Source organism: Solanum stenotomum, chromosome 3, assembly GCF_019186545.1.
Source record: "Solanum stenotomum isolate F172 chromosome 3, ASM1918654v1, whole genome shotgun sequence".
NCBI classification, from domain to species: Eukaryota; Viridiplantae; Streptophyta; class Magnoliopsida; order Solanales; family Solanaceae; genus Solanum; species Solanum stenotomum.
The window spans coordinates 10832363-10854885 of record NC_064284.1 but is presented as its reverse complement, the minus strand read 5'-3'; the positions used below and the strand labels follow the sequence as shown (position 1 = coordinate 10854885).

Sequence of the window (22523 nt, the reverse complement as noted above, 5' to 3'; positions counted from 1 at the left end):
TTATCCCCTCAACATTTAGAACAGTCGAAGAAATCCTTCTGTTTCCGCATTCGCGTAGCTATGGCGAAGAACAGAAACAAGAAGAGAAATGACCTAACTTCCATGGATGTCTCCACTGACCAAACGGTTACGGATGTCCAGGCCATGGATACTTCAGAATCAGCAACTCCCGCAATGGTGTGAGAGGGAGAGAGGCGACTCTTGTCCCTTTTTCACTAGAATGAGAGCGATGTTGGTCCTTTTTTCCGCCAGAATGGGAGACGGCGGCCGGCGAGGGAGTTTGCAGGTATGCCGGAGAGGATGGAGAGGGGAGTTTGCATGTCCCCATCTTCAATCTTTCACAGCAATTGTCTCCTTCTAATCCCTTAAACTTGTCTTTTTCAACCCGTTTCAATAAACCAAGAAAATCTCAGGCGAATTTTGGGTAGATTTCGACGAGTTTCATGGTAGAGGTTAGTGTGAAATTGTATTTGTAAGCAATTTGGGGTGTGAAAATAGTAGTCGGCGTTGGATTGAGAAAAGTTTGGCTAGATCTGGTTGTGCGGTGTCCAGATCTGGTTGTTAGGTGGCTTAGGTTGTTGTTACTGTGGAGGTTGGAGAAGGAAAGAAAAATAGTGATGGTGTGTGGGGGAGATGAAGACGGGTGAGGGAGAAAGTATATGTGATTTCACCGGCAAAAATGGCGACGCCTGCGATGGCTTTCTTTTGGTGGTGAAATAGTGAAAGTAGGGAGAATTAGAAATGCCAATAATAAATTAAAATGTTATTATTTTACATTTTATTAAATAATTTTGGTTAATAATTTTTAAAAATAGTTATGAAATAATTATGATGTGGCATTAATATATCTGACGTGGATATGACATGTCAATTATATAAAAGAGAGTGAGCTACACACATGGTTGGAGGGGCTTAGAAGTCTCATTTTAATTGAGCTTAAGGGTCCAGATGACAAAAGGGTAAGTATTAGGGTTCAGAATACAAACTGATACAAGTATAAGGGTCCACCAGACCATTTCGCCTACTATTAATATGCCTGCCAAAAACATCAAGCTATTCTACACTTATAAGACCAAAAGATGTGTTACTTGTTGACGTTTGATATTTCACCATCCAACTATAGCTTTTCTATATTTAGATGCTATATAATTGATTGCAAAGAAGCCTTGTATATCAAGTGTGATATAATTGACGTGTGGGACTAATACTACATAGCCATAGAGGTAAAATTCTGTCGAAATAACTATTTTCAATTGATGAATTCAAGGAGAAAATTTGGTGTCCATCCCATTCGAAGAAAAAAGAAAAAAAGAAAGAGTGAAAGAAAGAAAAACTCAAGAAATAAGGGAGGGGAACAGCCACATGCTAAAAATACTTGGCTGACAAAGGTTGTTGATAAGATGATGGGACAGAGTGAGTAGTGACATTTGAGATTAATGAGGTCAAATTTGGACTTTTCAGAGTTTTTAAAATCAAAGTAAAAAGCCGACTTCATATTTAATGAGGCTTAAATTTGAGTTCTTCGATTAAGAATGAAAATTACTTATCATTACACCACAATCTTTATTGGTATAGCCTAACCTATTTGATTGATTATTTCATTGAAATTTGCTGTTATGAATTTTTTATTCAAAACCAAAATTGTACAAATTACTAGTAATTATTCAAGTAACAAAGTATTGATATATAATTTTTTTTTGAAAAGAATGCTCTAAAACCTAAATAAAGAGAGACATACGTATGTAATATTCCGTAATTGGTTAAAGAAATCCTAATTCTAAAGTGATTCCTAAAGCTGAATAAATAAAATCTATATAAAATGAATTTAAATTGTAAGTAATTTTTAGGTTTTCCAATAAAATATTATTGCGTAAAATAAATTCTACGTCTAATGAATTTTCCACTAAAAAGAAAAAAATAATTATTCTCCTAATATTAAAAATAGGTAATTAATTATCTTCTATAATTTAGATTTTTTCCCTTATAATAATAATAATAATAATAAATAATAATTTTATCTGTAAAGTTTTTTAACAAAAAAAAGGACAAAAATTCCATTCAATAACTTTCATACTTTTAATATAAATTGTAGACAGATAGATAGATTTGTTATCCTTCAAAGTGGAGTTCGGAACCTATTTGAGCCATAAAGAGAGAAAAATGATCAAAATAAGTCATAATTTTTAAAAATAACGAAAATAGGCTTAGTATAATTTTTTCTTCCGTTTTATCCAAAAATATAAACGGCAGACGTTAGTCTGTTAACGTCTATATTTTAACATAAAATAATTTTTTTCCCACTTTATAAAATGTAACTTTTTCTTACGCTTTATGAAGTGCAACTTTTTCTTACACTTTATAAGAAAAGTTAACTTTTCCAAAATCTCTTATTTACCGTACTACTCTAATCAACTCCATCTGATACCCTTAATATTGCAGATTTTATTAGTTTATTTTGACTTTTCTCCTCGATTCTAGATTATTACTTCACAAAATATTAGAACTTATTCTAAGAGAAAAATCATGTTTTTGATTTTAGCTATATATAAACGAAATTTTAAATAAATTAGAACAACATCATTTCAAATCTTTCATTAATTTATATATTAATCATGGATCAATGAATATAAGATGAAAAGAAATAAATAACTTAAAAAAATTGTAGGGTCGGATTGTTGGATTGCATGTCGGGTTGTGCTTCCATTTTTGTTGTGGGGCGATTGGTTTGTGGGGTCAGGGATCAGAGTTATAAAATTGATTGTGAGAAGACGAAAGTGAAAGGAAAGTTGAAAGATTTTGGGAAATTTAACATTTCTTATAAAGTGTAAGAAAAAGTTACGGAAAAAAGTTACACTTTATAAAGCGTAAGAAAAAGTTACACTTTATAAAGCGTAAGTGAATTTTTTTTTATGTTTTATGTTAAAATATAGGTTTTAACATATTAACGTTTACTATTTATATTTTTGGATAAAACGGAAGAAAAAATTACACTAAGCCTATTTTATTTACTTTTTAGAATAATGACTTATTTTGGTCACTTTTATCTCTTTATAACTCAAATTGGTTCCGGCCTCTTCAAAGTGACTATAGAATCTGCATAATATTTAAATAAATAGTAGTTCTTTAACATTACATAATACTCCCTCCGTTCCATTTTATGTGGCAACATTTGACCGGGCACGGAGTTTAAGAAATAAAAGAAGACTTTGAAATGTTTACTAAATTGCCCTTTAAAAAGTAGACTCTTTTTTCTCTCTCCTTATAAATGTATTGGAGTATTATTTTAAGATTAAGTGAGACCAACAAGGATAAAAGAGGAATTGTACCTTTATAAAGTTACCTTATAAGGAAATGTGACATTCTTTTTGGGACTGACCAAAAAGGAAATAGTGCCACATAAAATGGAACGGAGGGAGTATCACATTTTCATAATTTGATGATAAACCTATAAGGAAATTATGGTATGGATAGAGCTATTATGGAAACAGTAGGGTAAAAAATTAAATAGAATTATTAAATAATTAGTAAAGAAGAAGAAGAAAATACTAAGATAATGACACGATCACACTAATTCGATCGTTACACAAAATGAGTCTTTTCATTATTATCTAAGGATGAATTTAAACGATACGTTACAATACAATAAAATTTAAATAACAATTAAAACAAACATGACATATCAACTTATCATACTCTACTTTATCAAAATTTAGTCACGCTCAATAAATTTATATGATAATAATATAATATTTTAAAAAATATTACTATATATATTATCAAACTAAAAATTCCACTATCGTTCTATGAACACCGTTGTGAAACCCATTCTATTTTCCCTAAATGATAATATGACATTTTGCTTATTCTTTTTTATATTACTAATAAAATAAAAATTGGTAATAAATAATAAAGACATAATACATAAACATGATACTTAACTTGATTTCAATAGATAATTGTGACTTTTAAATTTGCCATTAGAATATTGCAGGTCATATGTGTGATATATAAACGGTCCTACATGGATTAGTGAGCCTACCTGAAATCCTACATGTATTATGTCACATTGAATGTGTGAGTCTATTTATTCAATTTTATACAAATTAAATGCCTATATTTTTGCACACTATTTTGGTCCAAGTTAAAGCAAAATTCTTGTTCCTACATGCATACCCAACTGTTAATAGTTTGGACCAAAATTCTATGAATTGCAAAATATATATAAAATATGTATATATTTGAGTCCAAATTTTCTCTATTTCTACTCAATACTTGTTAATTTCTAAATGAAAAATGGAGTATTTTCTTCTTGTTCCTCTGCTTGTCTTCATTTTCTTTTTTTCATAAGTGCTTCTTTAGCCCTTCAAACACACAAAAGAGGTTATTACCACCATCTCCAACAAAGCTTCCAATCATAGGTAATCTCCATCAACTTAGATCTCTTCCTCACCGTTCTCTCCATAAACTATCCAAAAAATATGGTCCACTCATGCTACTTCACTTTGGCAGTAAGCCAGTTCTTGTTGCTTCCTCTGTTGATGCTGCTCGTGATATCATGAAAACTCACAATCTCGTTTGGTCAAATAGGCCTAAGTCTAGCATCGCTGATGGACTCCTTTATGGATCCAAAGGCGTGGCCTTTAGTAATTATAGTGAATACTGGAGACAAATTAGAAGTGTCATGGTGCTTCAGCTTCTCAGTAACAAAAGAGTCCAATCTTATCGTCATGTGAGAGAAGAAGAAATATCAAACATGATTGATAAAATTAGGCAACAGTGTGATTCAGTGATAGACTTGAGAGATGTTTTAAGTTGTATGACTAATAACATAATCAGCAGAGTGAATATAGGAAGGACATACAATGAAGGGGAAAGTGGAATAGCTGTTAAGGCTCTCCTAGAAGAAATTCTTTTACTTGCAGGTGTTTTTAACATTGGGGATTATATTCCGTGGCTTAAATGGCTCAATAAAATCAATGGTCTGGACAGCAGAGTGAAGAAAGTAGCTAAAGGTTTGGATGCATTTCTAGAGAGTGAAAACTCCATTAATGGAGGTTTAGATCACACTGAAATGTATGAAAGTATGAAGAAGAGAAGAAAGAAAATTGTGTTACATTGATTCTGATAACTCGTTCCTTTACATTTAGATGAGCACCTCTATTTATAGAAATGGGATTGTAACAAACTTCCTAACTGCTTATAGAAGCTTCTAGAACTTTCTTAACAACTTGACTCACTTCACACCATATAGCTTGTTTTTAACCTTCATTGATCAACACTCCCCCTCAAGCTTATGGTTGACATATATTTTTCATTCCTAGTTTGCTCCTCAATACACTGTGTTGAATCTTTCCAAGACTTTTAGTTAGTAGATCAGCTAGCTGGTCCTTAGTGTTTACATGTTCAGTTTTCAACATTCCTTGGCATATCCTTTCTCTAACAAAGTGACAATCAATGTCAAAATGCTTTGTTCTTTCATGAAAGATGGGGTTGGCTGCAATTTAAATACCTGCTTTGCTGTCACATATTAGTTTTACTGGCAGAGTCACCTTGATTCCTAGTTCTTTGTACAGTCCAATCAACCTGGTTATTTCAACAACACATGCTGCCATGCTTCTAAATTCTGCTTCTGCTGAGCTTCTTGACACTGTCTCCTGCTTCTTTGATTTCCAAGAAATAAGCCCTCCTCCAAACTCTACTATATACCCTGTAACTGACCTCCTGGTTTCAAGCATACACCCCAGTCAGAGTCACAATAGGCTGTAAGTTCAGTAGTCTCTTCTGCAGGCATCAACAATCCTAAACCAAGTGCTTCCTTGATGTACCTGACTACCCTTTGAGCTGCATTCATATGTAACTGTTTAGGACAGTGATTGAATTGACTTAATACTTGCACTGAGAATGCAATATCAGATCTTGTCATGGTAAGATACAAAAGTCTTCCTATCAGCCTTTGGTATTTAGCAGTATCAACTAAAATACTATCATCTTTAGCTACTCCATTCTTGATATGCTCATCATATTTAATTGAGGTGAGTTTCTGATTCAACTCCAATGGAGTGCAGGCCAGTTTAGCTACCCCTAGGCCTGATTCAGATATTAGCTCCAATGCATATTTCCTTTGTGAAATTAGTATTCCCTTGTTAGACCTAGACACTTCAATGCCTAGAAAGAACTTTAGTTCTCCCAGATCTTTCATTTTGAACTTCTTTTGAATATCTAGTATTGTATCACATAGTAGTTGTTGATTGTTGCCAGTGATCAGCAAGTCATCTACATACACTAATATTGCTACAGTATCACCACCAACTAGTTTTGTAAACAGTGAATAGTCATAGTGACTCTGCTTGAATCCCATATCTACAAGAGCTTCTGTCAATTTCACATTTCATTGTCTTGGTGCTTGTTTAAGCTCATATAAGGACTTGTGTAGTTTGCAGACCTTGTGAGTCTCCCCCTGTCTAGTAAACCCACTAGGAATGTCCATATACACCTCCTCTATCAAGTCATCATTAAGACCAGGAATACTTTATGGACATCTATTTGATAGATAAACCGGCCTCTAGATGCAACCAGTGCCACTAAGGATCTAACAGTGACCATTTTGGCTACTGGACTAAATGTCTTTCCATAGTCAAGACCAACTTGTTGACTGTAACTCTTAGCAACCAGTCTGGCCTTAAGTCTCTCCATAGCTCCAGAAGACAAATATTTGACTTTGTAGATCCACCTACAACCTATGGACTTCTTGCCAGGGGGAAAATCAACAATACTCCATGTCTTGTTGTTCTCTAAGGCATCAATCTCCAACTTCATAGCCTTTACCCAAGCTGGATCAACATCAGCTTCTGAGAAGGATTTAGGCTCACAGATAACTGAGTAGGCAAGCAATACTTGCTGATATGTTTTAGACAGATGGGAATAAGTGAGTTGATTAGCAATTGGATAAGTGCAAACATTCCTTCCAGATGAGTAACAAAGTCCTGAAGCCATATAAGAGGCTTAGAAGCCCTGGTGGATTTTCTAGGTGTTGCAGCTGGAGCCTGAGGAGAAACAGGCATAAGAGACACATGATCAATAACCTGATCCATTGTGTCTACCTCATAAGCAGGCATATGAGACACATGGTCAACCCCCCGAACCATTGTGTCAACCTCAGAAGTATGAGGAACAGCAGGATCGACACCACCTGAGTTAGCATCATCTGAAGATAGTATAGTAATCACAGGAAACATAGGGCTGGAGCCCTTTTGGGCATGTTTGAAGGGAAACAAATGCTCATGAAACACAACATTCATGTTCACAAATAATGAATGATTGTGAAGATCATACAATACATAGCCCTTATGTGTTGATGAATACCCTATGAATACTGCAAGAATTACCCTTGGAGAGAACTCATCTAGAATTTTAGGTTGAGCAGCATAACACAAACAACCAAACACTCTCATATGTAGCAAGGAAGTGGGGTACATATACAGTTTCTCATATGGGGAAAGAAAACCAAAAATCCTGGATGGAAGTCTGTTCATCATATACACTGCAGTGGACACACATTCACCCCAGTACTTGAGTGGGATTGAGGCTTGAAATCTGAGGGACCTGGCAATATTTAGGATGGTTCTGTGTTTTCTTTCAGCAACACCATTTTGCTGTGGTGTGTAAACACAAGAACTTGGATGAATAATTCCTAGGGTGCTTAACAATGCTTTAAACTCATTACTAAAAAACTCACACCCATTGTCTGTTCTCAGAGTTTTGACATTAGTGGGGAAAACATTAGTGACATGTTTGAGAAACTGTGTAAAAACTACTATAGTATCAGCTTTGGAGTTAATTAAAAACACCCAAGTCTATCTACTATAGTCATCCACAATAGTAACAAAGAACCTTTTTCCATTATAGGTGGGCACTCTGTATGGCCCCCCATATATCACAATGTAACAGATCAAACATATTTGTGGACATAGTAGTGCTTACAGGAAAATGAAGCTTGGTGTTCTTAGCAATTGGACACACTGTACAATGAGTGTTGTCCTTACACTTTAAGGAACTAAGGAAGTCATGCTTCCTTATTACATCAATAAGAGCATGACGTAGTCTCTTATGCCATACATTAGCAGACTCAGACACAATAGGTAAACCAGCAGACTGAGTACTAGAGGTGGTATGACTTTCACTACTAGACCTTCTAGTGCTATGAACCAGCCTTTTTGGAGCTTGAGTTGGTCCCCTTTTTAGTATATAGAGTTCATGATCCTCCTTACCAATCCCCTTCACGTGACCAGTCGAGAGATCTTGATAAACACAAGTCAAGAAAAAATGCTACCATGCAGTTGAGTTCATTAGTGAGCTTGGTGACTGATACTAAGTTAACCTTAAATGAAGGCAGGTATAACACATTTGATACAGTTTGGTTGGCCAGTAGGCATGTGTTGCCTACATGAGATATTGCTACTTTATTTCCATTAGGTAGATGCACATAATTGTTTGAACCAGCAGGAATTGCACTACTAGTGACTAGTGTGTCAAGAGTAGAGGTAATATGGTGAGTGACACCAGTATCTACTAGCCATTTATCTGGAACATGAGAACATAGGTTTACAGAAGAATTACCTGCATCTACAGAGGCCACTTTGGCAGGTGAATTCACATCATTGCTAGAGCCATTCTTGGACAGTAGCTGAAGGATTTGTTAGTACTGATCTTGAGTAAAAAGAGCACCAACTTGGGAACCAAAAGTTGCATTAACTGTATGCCCAATATCTGATGAGCTTTCAACCTGATGTGCAGAGGCACCTGAAGAGGAATCTTTCCTTTTTGACTTAAAGTCAGCAGGATATCCCACAATTTTTTAGCATTGCTCTTTGGAGTGCCCTTTGCATCCACAATGAGTACATTGCAAAGTGTTTTGTCCAGTTTTATAAGTCCCAGAAGTATTTGCACTACCACTATAATTTCTACCAGACATGGAGATGCTACTACTGGACCATGTGTGGTAGGCTGGACCTTTGTGACTATACATTGCTGAGCCTTCAATTGAACTGAGTCCTACACTCAGAGAAGCAGAATGCACTATATTTCTCTGAGACTCTTGGTCCATGAGAAGAGCATATGTTTTGTTCAATGTGGGAACAGGGCTCATCATAAGAATTTGACTCCTAGGAGGGGAATATGAGTCATTGAGGCCCATGAGAAATTGTAGTAACCTCTGGTATTCATAATGTTTACCAAATTTCCTTGATTCAGGACAAGGACATGAGGGACAGGGCATGATAGCATCATACTCATCCGAGATCTCTCAGTTTGGAAAAGTAATCAGCAATAGACATAGTTCCTTGAACAAGTGAGTGAATTTCTCTGTGAAGATGAAACACTCTGGATCCATTAACAGTATCAAACCTCTCCCTTAGATCTAGCCATACCTTGCTTGCATCTGAAGCATACACAACTGAGCTCAAAAGCCCAGGTCTTACAGCATTCATAATCTAAGATAAAACTACAACATTACATTTTTCCCATTGATCATGCAATACAGGTTCAAACATAGACTTAGGAAATCGACCATCAACAAATCCTAACTTGCTACGACCTACAAGCCCAATCCTGAATGACCTACTCCATAGTGCATAATTCTCAGATCCAGTTAACTGGAGGGGGATTAAAGAGCTATCTGGAGTGTCTGTATGTTGCAGGAAAAGAGGGTGATTGTGAGGATTAGCCCAAGGGAAAACAGAGATAACAGAGGATGACTTGAGAAATATGCATTATCTTAAAACAGTGATCAAAGAGACTTTAAGGCTTCATGCACCGGTTCCACTTCTAGTTCCTCAAGAATCGATGGAAGAAGTAATATTACTTGATTATGACATACCTGCTAAAACTCAAGTCTTTATTAATGCTTGGGCAATCGGCAGAGACCCATTATCGTGGGATGATCCAGAGGTGTACCTGCCAGAAATGTTCTTGACTAGTGATATTGATGTCAAAGGACAAGACATTGAGTTGATTCCTTTTGGAGCTGGCAGAAGGGGCAGCCCAGGAATGACTTTTGCTATTATCATAAATGAGCTAGCATTAGCAAGGATTGTGCACAAGTTCAATTTAGCATTACCAAAGAGGAAGATTTGGACATGACTGGGCTCGGTGTTCGTAGGAAATTACCTTTGCTTGCGGTGGCTACTCGATGGTCTAGCTTGTGGTTAATAATTTTACTATATGATAATAAGTGTTGGTCTGCTTCCTTTTTGTTATTTTTTGCAGATTTCTTCTTTTTGATGTGTTCCTTCTTTGCTATGAAGGACTTAAGAGTTCTAAGGGAATTGAAAGAGTACTAAACTCTATCTATAATCACTATATACAAATATTTGAAAGAGTACTAAACTCTATCTATAATCACTATATACAAATATTTAAAATCCTCCCATCTTTATCTAGAATTAGTAGATATCCTAACATCTCCCACAAGCGAAACTGTGATGTTGTAATAGTGAGCTTGTCTCGAAGGAACAAAAAACTGCTGAGCCGGTAGACTTTTAGGTAAAGTATCAACTACTTGATCTATTGAGCTGATGTAACAGACTTCCATATCCTTTGAGGCAACTGAAAAAATGAAAATTCAACTCAATATGCTTTGTACGAGCATGAAAGATTGAATTGGCAGTAAGATAAGTAGCTGATAAGCTGTCACACCAGAGCTTAGGAGGTTTAGGCAAATGAACATGTAATTCTTGTAAAATATGTTGTAATCATGCAATCTCAACTGTAGCAGTAGCTAGACCTCGATATTCAGATTCAGTACTAATAGTGCAACAACTCCTAGACAAATATAATAACCATGAGTGGATTACTGATCACCAGGACACTCTGCCCAGTCCGCATCAGAGAAGCCATTGACAACTAGTGTTAGAGATTGTTGAAGTTGTAAACCAAGATGCATAGTCCCTTTCAAATAATGCAGCACTCGGTTTATCGCTTGAAAATGAGTAACAATAGAAGAATGCATAAATTGACATAATTTGTGAACAAAATAGGATACATCTGGTCTAGCAATGTTGATATACTGAAGAGTCCCGGCTAGGCTTCGATATAGTGTTGGATCTTCAAAGGATATGCTTACATACTTGGATAATTGCAACCCACAGACCATAGGAGTTGAAATGGGTCGTGCACCATTCATATAAGCTCCCTGTAAAATGTCTCTTATTTATTTGGTTTGAGATAATATTAAACCAGCAGGAGAAGAAATAACCTCCACACCTGAAAAATAATGCAAGTCTCCTAGATCTTTTACAAAATAGTCAAAGGACAACTTCTGAATGAAAGTATTTATGAATTCAGTAGAACTTCCTGTCACTATAAGGTCATCCACGTAAACCAACACAACAGTAATGTTGGAACCACATGAATAAACAAATAGTGAAGTATTTGACTTAGAGCTACTAATGCCAAGGAGAAGTAATGTTGAACTGAGCTTTTCAAACCAAGCCTAAGGGCTTGTTTGAGACCATACAACGCCTTATGTAAACAACACATGTGATCATGAAACTGCGGATCAATAAAATTAGTAGGTTGAGCCATATATACCTCTTCTTGTAACTCACCATGTAAAAATGCATTCTTAACGTCAAGTTGGCACATAAACCATCCTTATTTTTGTCTTGTAAAGGATCGAGCAATAGGGAAGGTCCTATTGAAATGGAGACTTGAAGATGGCCTCTATAAGCTTCTCTCCATTTGTAGATCTGATTTGCGCTCATTCAAATAAAAATTTGCCGAGGAACGTCCTTCGGAAATCTCGTAGAGGTAGAATACAATGTCTCAAACATATGTCTGTTTATTTTTCACCAAGTAGCTAGAGGCATTGATAGATGAATATGGTCCATGATCCATATATTGAATTTAGTGCATTTAATTACTTACAAGTTAACCCTTCGAATTCTTCAGATTTTCTATTTTTTCAAAGGGTGTAATGTAGTGAACTTTCTACAAACGAATTGAACACTCAAATGAACAGGGACTTTTGATTGAATTAGAAACTGCAATTACAATGAAAAGAAATAGAAATCAAGAAAAAGGATTACATAAGAGAAGCAAAGAGAGAAATAAGACAGAGAGGGCATAGTCTGAGAAAAGAGGGAGGAGCAGAACGGATAGTGGGGAGAGAAAGTGAATTCTAACAATATTAGCCTACGTACAAAATACCTCTATCAGCTAGTGGCAGATTCAACATTTTCATTTAGGGGTTTGAAAAATAAAAGTATAAACGTGTAAATAAGCCAACAAAACACATTTTTAAGGAAGTAGTAGTATATAGTTTATAGGTACAAAAAGTTAATTCCGTTACAAGGGACCTTTTAGGACGTTTGGATTTTTTGGGTTTAAATCTACTTTTTTAGCAATTTTTTTAAAAAAATAAAAAATAAAAAAGGTGAAAGATTGTTCGTGAAACTAAAGGAAGAGAAGCTAAAAAATAAAATGTTCAAAATGGGACTTAAACCCCGAACACAAGGGTAGTCTTTAAAGGAGATCTACTACTATGCTACAACTTACATCATGTTCATGAAAGGGTTCAAAATTAATATATCTACATAAATGCATAAAATTTATCTTATATACAGTGTAATTTTTTCTCAAGGAGGTTCGGGTGAACCCCTGGAACCCACGTGGGACCGCCCCTGCTACCAACTATTTAATATCCCGTCCTTGTATGTACTTAGAGATAATATCTCAAATGATAACTCAATTATTAGACATTTTTCATAGAAATTCACTCAACTATGAACTTTTTTCCATATAAAGTCACTCAATTATGAGCTCTTTTCACACAAAGTCATTCAACTAAGTCACTCAATCTATTTAATTAATTTTTTAAATAAAATTTGTAGACATGTAATTTTTATTTATAACTAAAATTTAAAAAAATAAAAAGATATCATTTAAATTATTTAATGATTCGCTCCGCTTGAAATATTATAATGACCTTCTTATTTTACCCTTTTTTTCCCCCAAAATTTTTCTTACTTACCAAACTTCTCCTAAAATTACAACATAGAAAAAAAGTGAAAATCATTCAACTCAATATGAAAAATAACTTTTTTATTATACGAAGAAGAGGCAGCAGAAGAAAGATGAAACTGAAACTGGAGAAACAAATTCAATGGCATCTTTGAATGCCTGTGAAGATTATCTTCCTCAACAAGAACAATGACTACAACAACAGAGGCGTATTCAGGATTTTGAGATAATGGGTGCACTATTATAAGAAGGTTGATCTATGATATATATTAGATCGGTTTGACGTTTAGATTTTTCTTAGTGAAAATCGTTAAAATTTTAAAATTATAGGTCTAAAATTAATTATATATATATATATATATATATATATATGTTGAATTAATTAAAATGTAACAAGTGCTACCAATTACCACTTAGAGAAGTGTTATCTAATTTTAGAAAGAAACATGAAATAAGATAAAAATAAAATTCAAATTTCTAACCTCGCGGAAAGAGGTGCACCCAGTCATAATCACATTATGTGATACTCCGAGTGTGGGTTCACACATCTATATTTCAATATTTTTTAAAAATACAACACTACTATATATTATCTAGGGAGGGGATCATAACCCTCCTTAGATACGCCTCTGTACAACAGTACGTATAAAACGGGTTAGATATAATGTGTATATATGAATTAGTCATTTAAATGATGTTTTTTTATTTCTTAAAATTTTAATTTTGAAAACAAAATTCATATCAATAAATTTTATTTAAAAAATTAATTAAATAAGTTAAGTGTCTTTGTAAGTAAAACACTTGCAATTGAGTGATTTTCTATGAAAAATATTTATAATTGAATGACTTCTGAGTTAAAAATCAAAATTAACTGACTATGTTAAAAAATTAAAATTAAATAACTTTCTATGAAAAAAGCTCATAATTAAGTAACAATATGAGATATTATCCATATATAGTTAACCTAACCCACTCTAGTTACCCGAGATCCCTAGTTACCCAGACTTCCAGCTAAAGACTGATAACTTCTCAGGTGGTTTTGAGGCCCTTTTGTTCCTGTTGACTGGATCCTTTTCAACTTCCTTAGCTGACCTAATTTGTGTTATAATAGTCCATATAAATTTTATAGAATTTTTTTAGTAATTCAAGTTTTAACTTTGTTGATCTTTACTTTTAACATAACATGATTATTGATGATTTTATTTGGAAATTTTGCAAAAATATGCAGAGGAACACAAGTATGTAATCATATTGAATATTTTTTGAGATAAAATATCTAAATAAACCGTATAGGAGTTCAGGTGTTTAATTGGAACATGATTAGAACTATTTATTTTTATAACATCCGTGAGTATCTAAATTGAATATCTTTTCAAGTGTAAGGGGTGTATTAAGCCTATAGATTTTGAGAAGATTTTCAAGGTAGCCAAAATTGACAGTTCTATTGATTGAACGACAAAAAAGATAACGCAATTCAACTGTAACCACACAATTTGTCTTACGTACTAAGAGATAACTGAGTCCAAATATTCTTGATTTTCTTTCTTTCTAAAACAAAAATGGAGTATTTTCTTCTTGTTCCTCTGCTTGCCTTCATTTTCTTTCTTCATCAGTGCTTCTTTAGTCCTTCAAACACACAAAAAAGGTTATCACCACCATCTCCAAGAAAGCTTCCAATCATAGGCAATCTCCATCAACTTGGATCGCTTCCTTACCGTTCTCTCCATAAACTATCCAAAAAATATGGTCCACTCATGCTACTTCACTTTGGCACTAAGCCAGTGATAGTTGCTTCCTCTGTTGATGCTGCTCGCGATATCATGAAAACTCACGATCTCGTTTGGTCAAATAGACCTAAATCTAGCATGGCAGATGGACTCTTTTATGGCTCCAAAGACGTGGGCTTTAGTCCGTATGGTGAATACTGGAGGCAAATTAGAAGTGTTGCGGTGCTTCACCTTCTGAGCAACAAAAGAGTCCAATCATATCGTCATGTGAGAGAAGAAGAAACATCAAACATGATTGATAAAATTAGGCAAGAGTGTGATTCAGAAATAGACTTGAGAGATGTTTTAAGTTGTATGACTAATAATATAATCAGCAGAGTGAACATAGGAAGGACATATAATGAAGGGGAAAGTGGAATAGCTGTTAAGGCTCTCCTAGAAGAACTTCTTGTACTTGTAGGTACTTTTAACATTGGGGATTATATTCCGTGGCTTAAATGGATCAATAAAATCAATGGTCTGGACAACAGAGTGAAGAAAGTAGCTAAAGATTTGAATGCATTTCTAGAGAGCGTGATTGAAGAACGCGTGATTAGGAACAAGAAAGCAGAATACAGTGCGGGTGAAGCTAAAGATTTCGTGGACGTTTTGTTGGAAATTCAGAATGGAAAGGAGATTGGTTTTCCAATTTGATATACCGTGAGTTTACGGTATTTCTAATACATTTCACTTACAAGTCGTGTGTGTCTAGGGCCTTTTTATATTGGTTTTTATATGTTTTATCATGTTTTGCAGGAAAGGTGTTCAGGCGCGGAAGTTTAGAGATAGCTGAAGGAAATGCAGAAAAAGGCATCCACGGAGGCCATCTACGGACCGTAAGTCAATTCACGGTCCGTAGGTAATGACCGTAGATCAGCAGGAATGTGTTGAGGACAAATCAGGGAAATCTGACCAAGTGTGGAACCACGGTGCCCATTGACGGTCCGTAGAATGATCTACGGACCGCACTGTTGATCCGTAGAGTGAGACTGTGAGGGTTCCAGTACCTGATTTTTGAAGATTCTAAGTATGGAGCTACGGAATCGATCTACGGTCCGTGCTGCTGGTCCGTCGTTTGCTTCAGAGAAGCTGATGGTTGGATGCTGAAATATTTTCTAAGTCCCGAGTGACGGAAGGGACTTACGGACCGTAGATCAATCAACTGTCCGTAAGTCAGTCTTGTGGATCGAAGACGCGTACCTGAACAAAACTTTCCTTAATTTGTTTCCTTTTTATTTAGAATTTGTTTTCTATAAATAGGGCATGTAAACCTCGTTTTTGGGGGTTAGACACTATTATTCTATTTTTGCTTTGTAACTTTGGAGATTAATTTGCAACCCTAGCAATTATTGATTTCCCAAGTTCGTTTTGAAGATTTTGGCTTTGCAATTCAAGTTAATTTTCTGGGTTTATTATTCTCTTTACGTAAGTTCATGATTTCTCCATCTACAATTATGAATTGTGTTCTTGCTAATATGAGTAACTAAATCCACAACTAGGGTTGTGGGAACCATGATCAATTAACAAAGTATGAATAGTAAATAAGCAATTCTTGACTAGTATTTTGCATGCATTGATAATTCTTTCGTTTAGAAGTCTTTTTAACGGTGGCCAACGTTAGAACTCGCCTTGTTACTACTTGCCGGACCAAGGAGGTAATTAACAAGAAAAGAATTATCAACATAGATTTAGTGTGATACTATCTAATAGGCTAGTGTCGATTGGTGCGAAGTAATAACTAAGCCAAACATCGATTATGATGTCTAATATGAGGTAAAGGTAAGGGTTAGTAAATTATACACACGTAGCCGGACCAAGGTGCGGGGTGAAATTCTCTAGATGCCGGACCAAGGATTTAGAGATACCTAACTTATCACTTTGCATGTAATACACTAGAAAAGGATTGCTATTACTAGGATTACTGCGTTATGAGATTATGGGGAACACGTATACCCTAGTTATTTCTCTTATCTTGATAACAACCAAAGTTGAGTTTAATTATTGATTACAATATTACTTATTACTATTTGTTTTACACAAGCACAAACCCCCCTTTTTATTACCTGTTTCTGGAAATAATTTGACTAATCGAATATAGTTGTCGGTTAAAAGTAAAGTCTAAACCATTTTCCTCGTGGGATCGATCCCAACCTACAAGTTGGGTTCTTTACTTGATAACGATCGCTTATGCTTCTGAAAGGAGGTGTAATTTGAGCGTATCAAATTTTGGCGCCGCTGCCGGGGAAACTGGCTTTTAGATTTAGTTTTAACTACAATATTGAACGTTAGTCAAATATTTCCTAATTTTATTTTTTTTTTTTTTTTTGTCTCTCTCAGGTTCAGACTCTAGTGTATGCCAAGTACACGGAGCCAAGGCGAACCACTTACTCCGTACGATCCAGAGTTGAACAGAACTTTGCGAAGAATGAACAATCAAGGACTTCCAGTTCATCCTATCGGAGGAAATCTAGATGAAGCAGTTGAGTTACAGCAGCCAAGAGTAGTTGGTGGGGAAAACCGGGGTCTAGCTGAAAATCAATTGGGAGATGCAATGAGAGTGCATGGTCCACCAGGCCCACAACACCATGACAACTATCGGGGCAACGTCGACATAGCAGATTCCGATGGACCCATCGTCCTACCTCCTCTACCCCCAGGGCACACATTTGTGGTGACTAGTAGTTTGATGCAGATGCTTACAGCAAGAGGCTTATTTTCAGGATCGCCATCGGAGGATCCACATGCTCACTTAGCCAAGCTCAGGGTGGTTTGCAAAAGTTGTGTAGGCAGACCAGACTTGGATATGAACGTCATTGGGTTACGAGTGTTCCCTCTGTCACTGACAGGCGATGCTGCAGTATGGTTCACTGAGCTTCCTTATAACTCAATTTTCACATGGGACCAACTAGCAGAGGTATTTAAAGCAAAGTACTATCCAGTATCTAAGAAGCTCAATCACAAAGATCGGGTCAACAATTTTGTGGCATTACCTGGAGAGTCTGTGAGTAGCTCGTGGGACAGATTCACTGCTTTCGTAAGAAGTGTCCCAAATCACCGTATTGATGATGAGTCACTGAAGGAATATTTCTATCGAGGACAGGATGATAACAATAAAGCAGTACTTGACACTATTGCTGGAGGTTCATATGGTGATTGTACATACGCACAGATTGCTGAAAAATTGGAGAGGATCTCTCGCAATAATAAAGCGTGGAGCACTAGAAGGTCAGATACTGGGAGAAACACATTTGCTGTTCATAATGCTACTGTTAACTCTGCAGATGATATTCGTGAGGAGATGGCTCAGATGAGGACAGAGTTGGGGTTGGTATTGAAGCATGTGAGTGGAGGAGCAGAAAAGGTAAATGCTGTAAATTACTTAACTAGAACTCCACCACCAGTTGAGGAGTGTTACTATGAAGAGGACACTTATGCGGTGAATGATCAGACGGGGGGTTTCCGACCAAACGCCCAAGGATCCAACACGGAAAATTGGCGCCAAGGTCAAGGGAACCAAGGTCGGAACTATGGAAATTACAACCGAGAGGGTCACTATGTCCGAGATGGGAACTTCAATCGCGACAACAACTACAACAGGAACAACTATGGCAACAGAAACGATCGGGTTGGACCCTATGTTCCCCCTCAAAATCGGGAATCTGGTGCTAGGGAAGTTGGAGGTAATATGACGCGTATTGAAGATATGCTGCAGAAGATGATGAGAAGGTTTGATGCCACTGATGAGAATGTGAAGGAGATGAGAAACGACTTATCTGGTATTGGTCAAAAGGTTGATGCCCATGCAGTGTCAATAAAGCATCTAGAGCAGCAGATGACGCAGTTGTCTACTACAGTGAACCCGCGTCAACCTGGCACTCTTCCTAGCAACACCATCCAGAATCCAAAGAATGATGGGCATTGTATGGCAATTACCACTCGAGGAGGCAAGCAAACCGTAGATCCACCTATGCCGTCTATGGTAGAAGTTGAGAATAGAAAAGAAGATGATGTGGTGAAAGTTAGAGAGGAGTCAGAGGTTGTGACAGAACAAGAAGTGGAGGTACCTCAGAAAGTGGTTCCCATACCTAGACCTCCACCACCTTTTCCTCAAAGGTTAGTGAAGAAGACTGAAGATGGGAAATATCGCAGGTTTATCACTATGTTGAAGCAGCTTTCTATCAATGTCCCTTTGATAGAAGCCTTGGAGCAAATGCCTGGATATGCAAAATTCATGAAAGATATGGTGACAAAGAAAAGGTCTGTGAGTTTTGAAGATGATGATAGATTGCAGCATTGTAGTGCTATTGCTACAAGATCTCTGGTGCAGAAGAAGGAAGACCCTGGTGCTTTCACGATCCCATGTACTATAGGGTTATTACACTTTGCTAAGGCATTGTGTGATCTTGGTGCTAGCATCAACCTCATGCCTTTATCTATTTACAAGAAGTTGGGTCTAGGGGATCCAAAGCCCACTGCAATGCGGTTACTGATGGCTGATCGGACTGTGAAGAGGCCCATAGGTGTGCTCCATGATGTGCTAGTGAAAGTAGAGTCTTTCATCTTTCCGGCGGATTTTGTGATCCTTGACTGTGAGGTTGATTTTGAGGTTCCCATCATCCTTGGGAGACCATTTCTTGCCACAGGGCGTGCGTTGGTTGATATGGAAAAGGGACAGATGAAGTTCAGACTGAACAATGAAGAAGCAACTTTCAATATCTGTAGATCCATGAAGCAGAATGGTGAGCTACAAACAGTATCTGCTATAACTTACAGAGTGGAGAGTGGGTCAGAAGTGCAAATTGAAGAGCGATTAGGTGTTGAGGCACTAGCAGCAGTCATGATGAATTTTGGTAGTGATGGTATTGAAGAGTATGATGAGTTGGTAGCCGCACTTGATAAGTGTGAATACCGGTCCAAACCAAAGAAGTATGAGCTAGACATGAAGAATCGCGAGTCCCCACCCACAAGACCATCTATTGTGGAGGCACCGAAATTGGAGCTTAAAGCTCTACCACCACACTTGAGGTATGTATATTTAGGCGAAGAGAATACTTTGCCGGTCATCATTGCAGCAGATTTGAATGCAAGGCAAGTAGAGTGTTTGGTGACTGTATTAAAGAAGTTCAAGCGAGCGATTGGGTGGACTATTGCAGATATTATTGGGATCCCCCCCGGTATCTGTTCTCACAAAATCCAACTCATACCAGATCATAAGCCCAGTGTTGAGCACCAGAGAAGATTAAATCCACCTATGCAAGAGGTAGTCAAAAAGGAGATCATCAAATGGCTGGATGCGGGAGTTATTTATCCCATCTCAGATAGTAATTGGGTGTGTCCTGTGCAATGTGTACCTAAAAAAGGTGGTATGACTGTGGTTCCAAATGAAAGAAATGAGCTTGTTCCAATGAGGCCTGTCACTGGATGGAGGGTTTGCATGGATTACCGGAAGTTGAATGCGTGGACTGAGAAAGACCACTTCCCTATGCCATTCATAGATCAGATGTTAGATAGACTTGCAGGCAAGGGTTGGTGCGAAGTAATAACTAAGCCAAACATCGATTATGATGTCTAATATGGGGTAAAGGTAAGGGTTAGTAAATTATACACACGTAGCCGGACCAAGGTGCGGGGTGAAATTCTCTAGATGCCGGACCAAGGATTTAGAGATACCTAACTTATCACTTTGCATGTAATACACTAGAAAAAGATTGCTATTACTAGGATTATTGCGTTATGAGATTATGGGGAACACGTGTACCCTAGTTATTTCACTTATCTTGATAACAACCAAAGTTGAATCTAATTATTGATTACAATATTAAGTCTTACTATTTGTTTCACACAAGCACAACCCCCCTTTTTTATTACCTGTTTCTGGAAATAATTGACTAATTGAATATAATTGTTGGTTAAAAGTAAAGTCTAAACCATTTTCCTCGTGGGATCGATCCCAACCTACAAGTTGGGTTCTTTACTTGATAACGATCGCTTATGCTTCTGAAAGGAGGTGTAATTTGAGCGTATCACACTTCAAAGAGATTCGTTGAAAGCTATCCTTTTGGTAAAATTTCCCTCTTTAGTGTGTGTCTTGTTTTATTTTTTCTTTTAAGCATTTAGTTTGAATATAATTCGTACTACTAATATATTTACCATTTGACGGTCGTCCCAATTTGTGTTTCTTTATAATGCATAGGATGCATTTGTTGCCGGCACAGATTCAACATATACAATTTTGGAGTGGACAACGACAGAGCTTTTGAGGCATCCAAGAGTTCTGGAAAAATTAGAGGATGAAGTGCGAGAATTAGGGCAAGGGAAAACAGAGATAACAGAGGATGACTTAGGAAATATGCACTATCTTAAAGCGGTGATCAAAGAGTCCCTCAGGCTTCATGCACCGAATCCACTTCTAGCTGCCCGAGAATCAATGGAAGAAGTAAAATTACTTGAATATGACATACCTGTTAGAACTCAAGCCATAATTAATGTTTGGGCAATTGGAAGAGACCCCTTATTATGGGAAAATCCAGAGGAGTTTCGGCCTGAGAGATTCTTAAATAGTGATATTGATGTCAAAGGACTAAACTTTGAGTTGATTCCGTTTGGAGCTGGCCGAAGGGGCTGCCCAGGAATTCCTTTTGCTATACTAGTGAATGAGCTAGCATTAGCAAACCTCATGTATAGATTCAATTTTGCATTACCAGAAGGGATAAAAGGGGAGGATTTGGACATGACTGAATGCAATGGGCTCGCTGTTCGTAGGAAATTACCTTTGTTTGTGGTGGCTACTCCATTGTCTAGTTAATAATTTCACTATATGTAATAATTAATTGTACGAGTCTACAAAGTTGTTAGGTTTTTTTTTTTTTTTTTTTCATGTTCTTGTATGCAAAATTTCCTGTTTTAACATGTTCTGTAGATAATATTATTATGCCAAAAACATCAAGCTATTTTACACGTATAAGACCATAAGATGTGTTACTTGTTGACGTTTGATATTTCACCATCCAACTAAAGCTTCTCTATAATTAGATGGTAAGTATATAATTGATTGCGAAAAGAAGCCTTGTATATCAATTTGACAGTGTGTGTTTTTTCCCCTCAACAAAGTGTGATAGAATTGACGTGTGGGACTAATATTACATGGACATAGATGTAAAATTCTGTTGAAATAACTATTTTCAACAATATGGAATCATAAAACACCTGCAGATTGTAGCTGGTATTGGAAGAAGCTAAAATGCAATCAAGGTCCAAATGCTTAGTTGGTATAACCAAGGAAGATACATGCTCACACAAACTGGGAAATATTCCATCACTAGCCGTTACTTAGCACTAATTGGCCAACAACCACGTATGAGAACTGTTGAGCTAGTATGGACCTCTATGGCTCTACCTAAACATAGATTCATAACGTGCTGTACAAGGAAGATTACTCACGCAGGAGAGGAAACTGAAACTACACATTCAGGTGGAGGACACTGATTACTGCCTTTGTGATAAGAAGGTCATGGAGACTACAATGCACTTATTCGTGAAGTATGAGTGGGCACAGGCTATATGGAAAGAGGTGAAACAATGGATAGGAATAGAGTTGCAAAACTATGGGATCAAGCAGACACTGAAAAGAATAATGTTGATGCACTGGAAGAAATTTAAGAAGGAGACTATTGCGGCTACTTGTGGAGCAATCTTATATCACATATGGAGAGCCAGGAATTGGAAAAAGTTCAAAGGCAA

General features: G+C 36.5%; 1 protein-coding gene and 2 pseudogenes across 1 annotated transcript; all 3 read left to right on the top strand.

The window, feature by feature from the left end:
• The first annotated feature begins 60 nt into the window (after window positions 1–60).
• LOC125858662 (cytochrome P450 71A4-like) lies at window positions 61–5119 on the top strand. Its single transcript, XM_049538491.1, has 3 exons — window positions 61–179; window positions 253–286; window positions 4349–5119. The coding sequence occupies exons 1-3, from the start codon at window positions 61–63 to the stop codon at window positions 5117–5119; spliced, it is 924 nt and encodes a 307-aa protein (XP_049394448.1).
• A 4491-nt stretch (window positions 5120–9610) lies between these two features.
• LOC125858660 (cytochrome P450 71A4-like) lies at window positions 9611–10308 on the top strand (annotated as a pseudogene).
• A 4201-nt stretch (window positions 10309–14509) lies between these two features.
• LOC125860358 (cytochrome P450 71A4-like) lies at window positions 14510–21798 on the top strand (annotated as a pseudogene).
• The last annotated feature ends 725 nt before the right edge of the window (window positions 21799–22523 follow it).